The 12,975-nt window shown below is 57.2% G+C and overlaps 1 protein-coding gene across 1 annotated transcript in view; it reads right to left on the bottom strand.

Annotated features, from left to right (window-relative positions):
* Nucleotides 1-4,113: 4,113 nt before the first annotated feature.
* Nucleotides 4,114-12,975, bottom strand: part of REXO1 (RNA exonuclease 1 homolog) — a 54,646-nt gene continuing 45,784 nt past the window's right edge. Inside the window, exons 12-16 of the mRNA XM_064734095.1 lie at nucleotides 11,241-11,351; nucleotides 10,775-10,890; nucleotides 10,488-10,626; nucleotides 7,320-7,440; nucleotides 4,114-6,402 (exon numbers count right to left, since the gene is read on the bottom strand). Coding sequence (XP_064590165.1) covers nucleotides 6,314-6,402; nucleotides 7,320-7,440; nucleotides 10,488-10,626; nucleotides 10,775-10,890; nucleotides 11,241-11,351 — 576 coding nt within the window. The 3' untranslated portion in view covers nucleotides 4,114-6,313. The remainder of the gene's footprint in view (nucleotides 6,403-7,319; nucleotides 7,441-10,487; nucleotides 10,627-10,774; nucleotides 10,891-11,240; nucleotides 11,352-12,975) is intronic.

Here is a 12,975-nt window from a genome sequence, read left to right on the forward strand (position 1 = left end):
ATCTCCTGATATCTCCATGTGTCCCCATGACCCCATACACATCCCAATGTCCACACGTGTCCCCACATCTCCATACATGTTCCAATTTCCCCACGTGTCCCTGTGTCCTTACACATGATGTCCCCGCATGTGTCCCCATGTCCCTATACATGTCCCAATGTCTTCCTTCCTTCCTTCCTTCCTTCCTTCCTTCCTTCCTTCCTTCCTTCCTTCCTTCCTTCCTTCCTTCCTTCCTTCCTTCCTTCCTTCCTTCCTTCCTTCCTTCCTTCCTTCCTTCCTTCCTTCCTTCCTTCCTTCCTTCCTTCCTTCCTTCCTTCCTTCCTTCCTTCCTTCCTTCCTTCCTTCCTTCCTTCCTTCCTTCCTTCCTTTCCTTCCTTCCTTCCTTCCTTCCTTCCTTCCTTCCTTCCTTCCTTCCTTCCTTCCTTCCTTCCTTCCTTCCTTCCTTCCTTCCTTCCTTCCTTCCTTCCTTCCTTCCTTCCTTCCTTCCTTCCTTCCTTCCTTCCTTCCTTCCTTCCTTCCTTCCTTCCTTCCTTCCTTCCTTCCTTCCTTCCTTCCGCCACTTCCTTCCTTCTGCCACTTCCTCCCTCCCTTCCTTCCTTCCGCTCCTGTCGCGATCCCGCAGGTCTGGAGCAGTCCCCACAGGGAATTTCGGTGTCTCAGCCATCACCTGCCGTGTCCCCCGCGCTGTCCCCTCGCCTCGGGTGGCACCGCAGGAAGCACCAGTGGCCCCTGAGCCCCAAACCCGCCGTGCCCCGAGGGTTTCGCTCCCTCTCGCCCTTCCCGGGTGGGATTGATCCCTCTGGAGCAGGGACAGGGACATTCACACCCCGCTCCTGGTGGTGGCTTTGGGCACCCGGGGACGGCCGAGGTCACCCTGGCAACAGAGGCCGGTGACGGTGACATTTTCCCAATCAATCGCCCTCTGCAATTAGCGGGCACCCCCCCGCCCTTCCCGGGTAATTAATGAGCGCCGGGAGGCCGGGACAGAGGGAGTCCCTGGGGCGCTGCGGGGTTTGTCCTGCTGTGTCCGTGTGTCCCCTCCCCGGACACCGCGGTGGCTGTCCTGGTGTGTCCCCTACCCTGCCACCGCGGGGTTTGTCCTGCAGCGTCCGTGTGTCCCTTCCATGGGCACCGCAGGGTTTGTCCCTGTGTGTCCTCTCCCCAGCACTGCTGTGGCTGTCCCCGTGTGTCCCCTCTCCAGGAGCTGCCCCCTGTCAGCCCAGGGAAGGGTTAAACCCTCGGAGCCCCGTCCAACCCGGCTTTGCGTCCTCCTGTCCCTCCACGAGTGTGGGGCTGGCTGAGCGCTGCTCCCTTGGGACCGGGGCTCTCAAAGCCCTAAAAATCCCACCTTGCCTCCACCCTCGCCCTGGAGGAGACCCGAAGGGTCCCTGTCACCCTGCAGGCTCCAAAAGAGCAAAAAAAAAAATATTAAAAATAGAAAAGCAAAATGCTTTTGTCACTGCAGGGTTCCCTGATGTCACCTGGGCCATCAGGTGAGCTGCAAGGGGGGAGCAGAGGGACCCTCGGGCATGGGGAGGTCACTGTCAGAGCCGGCAGTGCCACAAACGCCCTGAGGAGGCTGAGAAGGCTCCAGGTGTGACTTTCACAGCCTCGGAGCGGCCGCTGCCATCGCCGAGCCATCAGCTGTGTGTTAAATAAAACACATTGCCTGTGAGGTCATCTAATGGGCCATTATTTCTTTATTTGAACTTTTTACCTTCACCTCTTCCTCCGTGCTGAATCAGCTCCTTGGCTTGGCACTTCCATTCCTGCCCCATTTGGGAGATTGATGCAGGCTCTGGGGGGAGCCTGGCAGGGCTGGGGATGCCGATGGTGTAGTGAGTTTTTATGTTTTATAATGGTTTTGTCTTTGTATCCCCTTATTTTCCTCAGATTGTGTCCCCTCCCTCTACCTGTGTGATCCCTTTCCTTTGCTGAGATCATCCCCAAATCCCCACCCTGGCTCTCTGTCACTCACTCACCATCCCATCCCCTCCATCCAGAACTTTCCATCCAGGACATCGAGTGATCAGCCAGAAGCCAGGGGCCACCCCCAAGTGTTGCCCCATACCCTGTCCTAAACGTCCATCCCCAGTCTCCATCCCTTAGGGTCACTCATTGGTCAGTAAATGTTTTCTACTTTGGGTTTCCACCTCCCTTTCAATGTAACCTTGGCACCTCTCAGCAGGAGCCCCCTGAGGTTTGTGGGGCTCCCTGGAGCTCCTGAAATAAATTTTGGATTAACCCCTGCTAAGAGTTGGCCCCTTTATCCTCTGCCATTGCTCCAGCATCTCCTCTGCTGCAGGGGATCAGCCTGGCTGCCTTTGGTACCCCTGGGATCAGCCTGGCTGCCTTTGGGGCTCCCTCAGTGGCACTCAGAGGGAGCAGAACATGCCGGGGCACCGGGGGGAGCCTGGCAGGGCCGGGGATGCCGAGGCTCCGTCCCGGCCCCGGGATAAGGCAGGAGGAGCCAGGATGTGCCCGGGCACCCCTCGGGGTGTGGGACTGGCACAGAGCGAGGGTCCGGCCGCGACCCCCCCTCCTGGTTCAGTCCAGGGCGTTGGGATCGGGTTCTGTCCCAAAGGAGCAGCACCGATTTCATCCCTTTTCCTTGGCATGTCCTGGAGGGGCAGGGAGCAGCGGGAGCTGGGGTGGCCTGGGGGAGGCTGGGCTGGGCACACACAGGAGTGACTGACAGAACCAGAGCACACAGCCTCGAGCTGCACCAAGGGAAATTGAGGTTGGATATCAGGAAAAGGTTTTTTACAGAAAGGTGATGAAGTTCTGCAATGGCTGCCCAGGGAGGTGGTGCAGTCCCCATCCCTGGGTGTGTTTAACAGAGCCTGGATGTGGCACTGGGTGCCAGGGTTCAGTTGAGGGGTTGGGGCTGGGTTGGACTCGATGATCTTGGAGGTCTCATCCAGCCCAGTGATTCTGGAATTCTGTGCATGCTGTGATTCTGTGAGCTGGGGTGTGGGCTGGGGGCTGTGAACATCTCAAGGACTGAACGGGGGTCTGCAAAGTGATTCTGTGATTCGGTGAACAGCAGCTGTGAATTGAAGAGTAGAAGAGTCACGGAATGGTTTGGATTGGGCAGCAGCCGGGTTCCAAAAGGGCAGAGAGGGACCAGGATGGGACCCCTCAGGGTTGAGACCCCTCTCACCCCTCAGCCCATGAGGCACCTGTGTCCCCTGTGTCGGGGGATGGAACACGCTTGTGGGAACCCCACAGGGCCACCCCCAGCCCCAGCAGCAGAATGGGGTCTTGTCGCTGCTGCTGTCACAGAATCATGGAATAGTTTGTGCTGAAAGGGACCTCAAAGCCCACCCAGTGCCACCCCTGCCATGGCAGGGACACCTCCCACTGTCCCAGGCTGCTCCCAGCCCTGCCCTGCCTGGCCTTGGGCACTGCCAGGGATCCAGGGGCAGCCCCAGCTGCTCTGGGCACCTGTGCCAGGGCCTGCCCACCCTGCCAGGGAACAATTCCTGATTCCCAATCTCCCACCCAGCCCTGCCCCTGTGGCAGTGGGAGCCATTCCCTGTGTCCTGTCCCTGCAGGCCTTGTCCCCAGTCCCTCTGCAGCTCTCCTGGAGCCCCTTCAGGCCCCAAAAGGGGCTCTGAGGTGTCCCTGGAGCCTTCTCCTGTCCAGGTGAGCAGGCCCAGCTGTGCCAGGCTGGCTCAGAGCAGAGGGGCTCCAGCCCTGGCAGCATCTCCGTGGCTCCTCTGGCCTGGCTGCAGCAGCCCCACGTCCTCCTGCTGCTGCTGCCCAGGGCTGGGGCAGCTCTGCAGGTGGGGTCTGAGCTGAGCCCAGGGGCAGAGGGGCAGAATCCCCCCCTGCCCTGCTGCCCACGCTGGGGCTCAGCCCAGCACAGGGGGGGTTTCTGGGGCAGCCTGAGCCCCTCACCCACCAACAGCCCAAGTCCTTCCCCCAGGGCTGCTCTCCCTGAGCTCATCCCCAGGCTGGGATTGCCCTGACCCTCCTGCAGGACCTTGGACACGTTGAACCCACTTCTCCAGCCTGGGAATCCTGTCCAGCCCCTCCCAGCTCCAGGATGCCTCCAGCCCCCCCCTCCACAACCCACCAGCAGGCAGAGCAGTCCCAGACTCAGGGATGTGCATCTAGTCAACACTCTTTTATTAAAAACAATTACAAAAAGTTACAGGTTACAATCGTTCTGTACAACCCAACCAAACCTCTGGTGCCTGGGGAGGTGATGGCAGCCCTGGGCCAGGACTGGCTCTGAGCTCATCCATGGTGGGGCTGGATGTGGTTCCACCCTCCCAGGGACATCCCTTGACACAGACACCCCCTCACCCCCACCCCAAGAGCCTCAGTTTAGGCTGACCATGGGGAAAGGATGGAGGATGGAGCCAAAGCTGCAGAGCAGGACACAGCACAGTGTGCCCACGGCTGTGGGAGGCCGGGAAGGAGCAGGAGCTGCCTGTGAGGAACAGGCAAGAGGCAAGAGCCAGCTCTGCTCCAGGGACATTCCATCCCTGCAGCCAGGGGTGAAGATAAACTGGGGATAAACGTGGCAAAGAGGGAGAAACAGAACAAACCTTCCCTCCCCAGCTGGGAGGCACTGAACTGTCCGTCCCACAGCCTGGGCAGGGGCAGCACTGTCCCTGCAGGCACTGGGACACAGCGACAGCCCAAGGGCTCCCAAGGCAGGGAAGGAGCAGAGCTGGATGTGGAGCACTGGGGGAGCTGCACCCCCAAAACCTGGGGTGAGGAATTGGCTGCCAGAGGGAACAAGGATGGGCTCAGCAGCACCGGGAGTCTGTAGAGCCCCACTGCTCCTGGATCTCCTGCAGAGCCTGGCAGAGGAATCACCTCCCTGCCTCCGAGGGCAGCAGTGGGATGGGAGAGTCCACCAGGGCCAGAGAGGGGCTGGAGCAGGGACATCCCTGTCCTGACCCCAGCCCTGGAGCAGGGACATCCCTGTCCTGAACCTCTGCCCACAGCTGGGCCAGCTCAGCAGGACCTGCAGGGGACACAGAGCTGTCCCCAAACCCTGAGCCCAGCAGGGGCACAAAGCAGTGAGCAGGACCTGGCTCTGACAGGAACCAGAGCCCAGCAGCTCCTGTGCCCCCCTGTCCCCAGACTGGCACAGCCAGGGACACAGCAGCCACCAAGGGACACAGGGACACAACTCCAGGGCTGCCAGGGGGACTCAGGGTCCCTGCTCAGGGGTGAAGGTGCTCCCTGAGCCCAGCTGAGGGACCATGGGCTCCATGGGGATTGTTCCCCTCAGCTCTGCTGTCCCCAGAGCGAGCCACCAGTGCCACCACCCACCCCAGTGACAGTGACACCCAGCAGTGCTCCAGTCCAGGTGCCACACACACAGCTGGGTCCCTCACTCTCTGCACAACTCCCAACATGTGAATGAGGTGAAATGAAGGAATTTTGAAGAAAGAGGTGAAATTTTCCCCTATTGCTTTTGCCTGGGCCAAGTCCCTGCAGCAGGGCCAGCCTGGGGGGGAGTCCTGCACTCTGCTGAGGCCACCCTTAGGTGCAACCCCCAAAAACCTTGTTCCCTGAGCACAAGCTCACTGGGGCCCTGCTGGCAGCTGAGGGTGAGGGAAGGAGCCCTGTCCCACCCTGCAGTGATGGGGAGCAGCCTCTCCCTGCCTCTGGAGCTGTTTGTCCCTGTCCTGCCTCGTGGCTCCCTGAGGGCTGGGCAAGGGGGACACTGGTGGGTTCCCCCTTTGCACTGCCTGCAGATCCAGGTGCCAATTCCCAGATGCCACCTCATTGCTGTCCCTCAGAGCCAGCCTCCCTCTCCTGCAGCTCCACTGTGGGACTGCACCAGGATCCCTTCCCAAGTGCTTGATCCTCAGCTCTTGCTTCCCACACCAGCTCCACAATCCCTTCACAGCTTCCTGCCCAACCTCCTTCCATCTCCCCCCTCTCCAAACACTGCTTTGGAGTACAGAGGCAATTTAAGTTATATTTGGGAGAAAAAAAAAAGTAAACAATCTACCTTTAACTGAACCAGAAAGATCCTTCTGCACATCTCCAACCTACCTCTAACAAGCTTCTCCTAGGAACCAACAAGTTCTGGTTGTGCTACTCCAAACCACCTTGCCAGGCCCAACAGGCAGAGCTTGGACCACAGAGAATCCCTCAGGTGGAGCCTGAGGATCTGAGAGCCACCAGCTGGGCAGGGGACTGCAGGTGTGAGTGCAGGAGTCCTGCAGGGGTGGTGGGGAGCAGGAACATGCTGCTGGCACGGGGGACAGAGTGGCTGTGGGCATTTATTGCACTGCTTCTTCCCAGAGGCGCAGGAGAACGGCAGAGACACCACACGAGGTCATCGCTTCACCTTGGCATCCTCTTTGATCTTCCACACCATCAGCTCCATGCAGGCTCTGGCATCCTCACTGGAGTCGTGTCCTTCCACTGGGGACACAAACACAGTGCCACTGAGCCCTCTGCCTGCTCAGCCCAGCCCAGGGAGCTCCTCCCTGGCTCTGCAGCCACAGCCACACCTGGGAGCCCCCTGAGCACAGCTGGGATTCCACCCAATCCCAGAATGGTTTGTGGTTTATGGTTTGTTCAAGCCCCTCCAGTGCCACCCCTGCCATGGCAGGGACACCTCCCACTGTCCCAGGCTGCTCCCAGCCCTGTCCAGCCTGGCCTTGGGCACTGCCAGGGATCCAGGGGCAGCCCCAGCTGCTCTGGGAAATCCATTCCAGGCATGGATTCCACAATTCCTGATTCCCAATCTCCCACCCAGCCCTGCCCTGTGGCAGTGGGAGCCATTCCCTGTGTCCTGTCCCTCCATCCCTTGTCCCCAGTCCCTCTTCTGAAGCCCCTTCAGGCCCTGCAAGGAGCTTTAAGGAGTCCCCAAAGCCTTCTCTTCTCCAGGCTGAACACTCCTAACATTAAACATGTATTTTTTTTCCACCAAACCCACATTTTTGCTGGGTTTGAGCCTGACACCATCAGCTATGGAACAGCTGGGAGCTTCCCCAGCAGTGTTTAGAATGACAGGAGGGAACAGGCCCCACTTCCAACAGGAGGGTCCATCCCAGCTGAGCAGAGAGAGAAGGGAGGGCAGGACCTGACCTTGGTAGAACCACCCTCAGCCTTCCCACATCCCTTCCTTGGTCCCACTCTGCACAGGGAGGGAAGGAAGGAGAGCTCTGCCCTCGGAACAGGGGTCACACAAATGAGCTGTGGCTGAGGCTTCTTACATAAGCACATTCCAGCTACCACACACATGCAGGGCAGAAAACACAGTGTCAGGAGGGCTGGGGAGAGCAGAGGAAGGCAGGGCTGAGGAGAGCACAGCCAGGAGGTCCCTCAGGTCTCACCATTGTCCTGGATGATGCGTTTGAGGTAGTCGGCCATCAGCGTGCGCAGCGCCCGCTTGTAGGGCAGCCCCAGGCGGTGGGGGAACACGATGGCTGTGTCCACCACAGTGCCATGGATCAGCTGGGGAGCAGCACAGCAACAGGGTTAGCCCCCATTCCCACAGGGACAGGCCCTCCTGGGGATCAGGAACCTCCTGGTCAGCTCTGGGCTCTGTGCAGCTTCCAACCCAACCAGTCTGGCAGGAGGCTCTGGCTGGATGTGGGCACCCATGCAGGGTGTGGGCACACAGCATTCCCACTGTGCCAGCCCCACAGCCCTGGAACCTCACACTCTGGAGGTTTCCTGAGTCTCAGCAGAGACTGGGGCTGATCCAGCAGGACAGGCCAATCCTAAACCCCCCAGCCTGGAGAAGCTGGAATAGCTCTGGAGTATTTCTCAATTAAAAACTACACTGACTGCACAACAGCCCCTGTGGGAGCTGCAGCAACCTTTCAGCTGCTTCTCAGTCTGGTGAGTGGCACCCTGCCCATTGGAACTGGGTTATCTTTGTGGTGCCTTCCAACCCAACCATTCTGGGGTTCTGAGATGGGGCCAGAAGTGGGCAGGATGTGCACACATGACAAAGCAGGATGTACATCCCAATGCTGCCTGGCCTTCAGGGTGCAAACCAACCCCAAATCCTCCCATCCACCAGCAGTGACTCAACAGGAAGTTTTTAACCAGCACCAGCTCAGCAAGTGTGGAATGGGACAAGGAAATTTTATCACTGAATCATATCAGAGTGTTTTGAGTTGGGACTTTTTAAAGGGCTTCTACTCCATCCAGTGCCATGGCAGGGACACCTCCCACTGTCCCAGATGCTCCCAGCCCTGTCCAACCTGGCCTTGGGCACTGCCAGGGATCCAGGGGCAGCCCCAGCTGCTCTGGGAAATCCATTCCAGGCATGGATTCCACAATTCCTGATTCCCAATCTCCCACCCAGCCCTGCCCTGTGGCAGTGGGAGCCATTCCCTGTGTCCTGTCCCTGCAGGCCTTGTCCCCAGTCCCTCTGCAGCTCTCCTGGAGCCCCTTCAGGCCCCAAAAGGGGCTCTGAGGTGTCCCTGGAGCCTTCTCCTGTCCAGGTGAGCAGGCCCAGCTGTGCCAGCCTGGCTCAGAGCAGAGGGGCTCCAGCCCTCTAATCCATCAGCTCAGCTCTGAATTGTCACCAAGCTGGGGGAACTGGGGATGCTGACCAGGTCAAAGTGCTCCCTGCCCTGCACCAAGGGGGCTCAGGACAGCCAAAAGGCTCTACCTGATAAAGTCCATAACAGGGCAGGCTGGCTTTGCCTTTTTTAACACTGATTTCTTCCTCTCAGGTTAAAACAAGATGAATTCTCTGCTGTCATGAGCTGCATTCAGTGGGTGAGGGCAATCCCACATCCTGAGCACAGCAGTGAAGGGCAGGGCCTAAGAGATAAACCTGTGTCCTGTCCCAACAGGGATAACTCCAACAGGACCCTGATAATCCCTCTCCTCTCTGCCCCCAGGCACCAGCTCACGCTGCAGGACAAGCCAGAACTCCATCAGGAACAGCTCCACAACTGCACTTTAACAGGAACAACCTGCTCCTCTCCTCAGAATACAAAACTGCCAATGTTATGGATAATCTCCCCTGGCCTGCACTCAGCCCTGGCACCCTCCCAGACACACTGGTAATTACTTATGTAGATCAGGAAGAGTGAGGAAACAGGATAATAAAGCCTTAAATAAAACTTGAAATGCCATCAGCACTTGGAAGTTGCCACAGCCATTAGTGAGATATGGCTTTAGTGCCACAGCCCTGGGCCATTCTGCTGTGACACCCCACACTGCTCTGGGCTCCTCCTCTTGGCAGCAGCTGTGGTGCTGAGAGAAAATCAAGCCTCTAAGAGGCCAAGGCAGTCATCTCGAGCTGATCTAACTGGAAATAATGTCTTTCTGATGATGATGAAGCCTCTCCAAGGCTGGGATAAAGGGTGCCACGGAGAGGTAAAGTGTTTTACAGGCATGAAAAGCTCCTGCTTCCAAGCCAGCCCAGCCCTGGGAGCTGGCAGCCACAGAGGCTTCAGCAGGAGAGCTGTGGGACAAAGAATGGCTGAGGGAATTCTGGCATGAGAGCACAAAGACTTGGCTCCTGTCCTGGTGACCCAGGACAAACCCCTCAGTGGAGGACACAGTCCCTGGCAGGGCCCTGGGCACTCCAGGCTGGTGAGGGCCAGGCAGGAAACAGGACAGGTAAAAGGTCAAAATAATTTCACCAAAATAACACCACAATTCCTAGAAAAGCTGGCACAGAACAGAGAACAGATCAGGCAGAGGTGAGAGGCAAATGGTTTGGGATCAGTCACAGAATCATGGAATGGTTTGGGTTGGGAGAGACCTTAGGGACCATCTTGTTCCACCTTGCACCAGCCCAGGCTGCTCAGAGCCCTGTCCAGCTCTGGCACCCTGGGCAGCAGCAGCCACTGAGAGTTCAGGTGACACCAGGGGTGACAGACACGACCCCACTGCCTGCACTGCCAGCACAGCCAGCTCCACACAGGCTCAGAGACCGGACAGCCCATGGAACCTGGAATGTCCTCAGTGGGAAGGGACCCTCAGGGATCATTGATCCAGCCCTGTCCCTGCACAGCCACCCCAACACCCCCACCCTGAGCAGCCCCGGGAGCTCCTGCAGCTCTGGCAGCCTTGGCACCATTCCCTGGGCAGCCTGGGCAGTGCCCAGCAGCCTCGGGGGGCAGAACCTTGCCCTGAGCTCCATGCCAAGGCCTGGCACAGCTGCAGCCCTTGCTGGGCTCCTGTGTCTGGTCATGAGAGTGAAAAGATCAGCCCCTGCCCCTCCTCTTCCCCCATGAGGATGCTGAAGACCACAGTGAGCCTCCCCTCAGTCTCCTCTAGGTTGAACAAACCAAGTACCCTCAGCTGCTCCTCATGAGGCCCCTCAGACCCCTCCCCATCCTCACAGCTCCTCTGGACACTCTCTAATGTCTGCATGGCTTTTTTATATTGTGGTGCCCAAAACTGCACACAGGACCTGAGGTGAGACCACCCCCCTGATCCTTGGAAATAACCAGTTCCTAAATTCCACCTTACACCCCCCCAGGGTGGGAAAGCAGCCCAGGGAGATGTGAAGGCAGAGCCCAAGTTACCTTTAGTGCAAATAAGTCGCTTTCCAAGCTGTGCCCTATCAGAATGGTGTCTGCACTGAACATGTTCAGGAGGACGGCTTGGACATCCCGCAGGGTGATGCTCGTGTTCTCCAGGTCCTCTTCTGTCACACCTGAGAACCTGCACAGCAACAGCACAGAACAGGAGGGGTTCCTTCACTTGAAGACACACCTCAAAGCCCCTCAGCCCTTAGGGACTGGTGGTCAGTGGAGTTTAAACAAGTTCCTGAGAGGGCACAAAGCTCTGTGCCAAGGCAGACCATCCTCACCTGGTGTTGTAATCCACCACCTTGGAGTCTGGCTTGACAAAGGTGTCATACACCACCTTCAGCTCTGAGTTGATCACAGTCACTCTTGTCAGCTCCAGTCCTTGCTTAGTGTAGCACTGCAAGAACAGGGCAGATGTGATGAGAGGCACAGGCCAGAACAGTGGGGGATCAGTGGAGCCCCTCACCCAAGGGCTGCAGCTCCCAAAATGTCCAAAATGCCCCAAAAAAATTTCCAAAACATCTGGTGCAGCAAGGCCAGGCAGCAGCACTGCCCAGCGTGGGCCAGTCAGAGCCTGCCAGGGCTGCACAGCCCTCAAGCCAAACACAGCAATCAATAAGAGCTCATTTGCACCTCCAGCACCAATATTCAGAACAGAGAGAATCAGGTCAGCAAACAGCTTCCCTCCAGCCACTTGTGTCACACCTCAGGCAGCCCCAAAAAGCTTTGCTTTGGCTTTGGACCCACCATTTCACAGTCTAAGGCATAGATCCCAGGGTAGCCATCAGTTGTGGGCAGCTTCTCAAAAGTCTTGACAAAACCATCCAGGCTCTCCTTGCGCCCATCGTGCACGTGTTGCTGAGGGGAAAAGACAGACAGCTGGTGAGCAGAGGAACAAGAAGCCAAAGAGCCCACTCCAACAAACCTCCACTTCAACCAAAGTGGGGTTTTAATGATTTCTTAATGAGGAATAAGTTTTGAGAGGTTCACAGCCACAGCAAACACACCATGGGCAGCCCTGATTCCAGTGGCACGTCAGGGCTGGTGGCATCGTACTGACAGCACATGGAGGAGCAGGACATGTCTGGGGAGGAGGAGCTTTCAATGTGGAAGAGAATTAGTCAGGAAGGGCCACACTGAGGCCTGGCTCTGCTGGAACTCCAGCTCCTGGTTCCTGTGGCCAAGACAAGGCCAGGTGCAGGATCCTAAGCCCAGACTCTCTTGGGTTTTTGGTTGGTAATTGCTGCCCTGAGATGTGCAGGATGTCTCTGCTTCAGCCCACACGACTGAAGAACGAGTCTGGACTCTTCACTTTTCTGTCTTGAGGTTGTTTATTAATTCTTATCTATAAAATTTTCTTTCTGCCCAACCCGGATCTGCTCAGCAGGGCAGCCACAGGCACTCTGTGTTGTCTTTTTATACTACAAACTACATATTTACACCTAATTCCCAATACCTATCACCTGTGTTAGACAGTGCACTTCTACTCTAAACCAATCCCAAAGTGCCAACATCACTGCAGAAAATGGAGATAGAGGAGAAGAAGAAGAAAGGCTGGACACGCCCAAGTTCCTCCATCTTTTCCCCATCACCCCCATACCCCAAATCCTAAAATCTACATTTTCAGCCTGTGATCATTTTGTTATTACACCATTCAAACCTCTGTGACTTTCATGTCCTCATACAAAGCTGGCAGCTTGCTCCAGGGGTCAAAATCAAATCCCCAGGTGCTCTGGGCTGTGTGCCAGGGTCTCTGAGCCCCCTGATGGGGTCCTTGGCAACTCTGGACACCCAGAGGGATGCACTGAGTTCTGACAAGACTCCAGAGCAATGTGTGCACCCACACCCAGCCAGCCACACCCACAGCAGCTCCAGCCCACCACACTTGAGGCAATAATGGGCATTTCCAAGCACTCTGCATTGTTCCCAGCTCCAGGGTCAACAAGATCCAGCAGGAAAACTCAGCGAGTGATTTCACAAGTGGTTTTAGCCAGTGCATGACTGAGCTGCTGTTGCAACACAGGTACTCCCACACTCCTCCACAGCTCAGATCCCACTGGTTACCCTGAAACCCTCCTGGCAAGCAGGGGATCTGAGCTGGAGGAAGTTTAAAGGGGAAGCAGGAACAGGTAACAGAGGGCAAGGCAGAGCTGGGACTGCCCTTTTGCCTGCTGACACAGTTTTGGTAAAACCAAGCTGCACCACACCCAGAGGTGATGCTCTCCCTCCCTTATTCCCCAGTGGGGTTTTTCGTTGTGCTGAAGCTTTGTCTGTCCCTAAATCTCCATGTATCTGTGTACAAGCACAGCAACCTGGGCACAGCCTCCTTTGCCATGCCCAAAACCAAGGAATCACTGAATCCTTAAGGCTGGAAAGGACTCCCAGGGTCATCAAGCCAACCCAGCAGCCCCACCATGGTCACCACTAAAGCATGTCCCCAGGTGCCACACCCACGAGCTTCCTGAGCACTCCCAGGGATGGT

This window comes from Zonotrichia leucophrys, chromosome 28 (genome assembly GCF_028769735.1).
Source record: "Zonotrichia leucophrys gambelii isolate GWCS_2022_RI chromosome 28, RI_Zleu_2.0, whole genome shotgun sequence".
NCBI lineage: Eukaryota > Metazoa > Chordata > Aves > Passeriformes > Passerellidae > Zonotrichia > Zonotrichia leucophrys.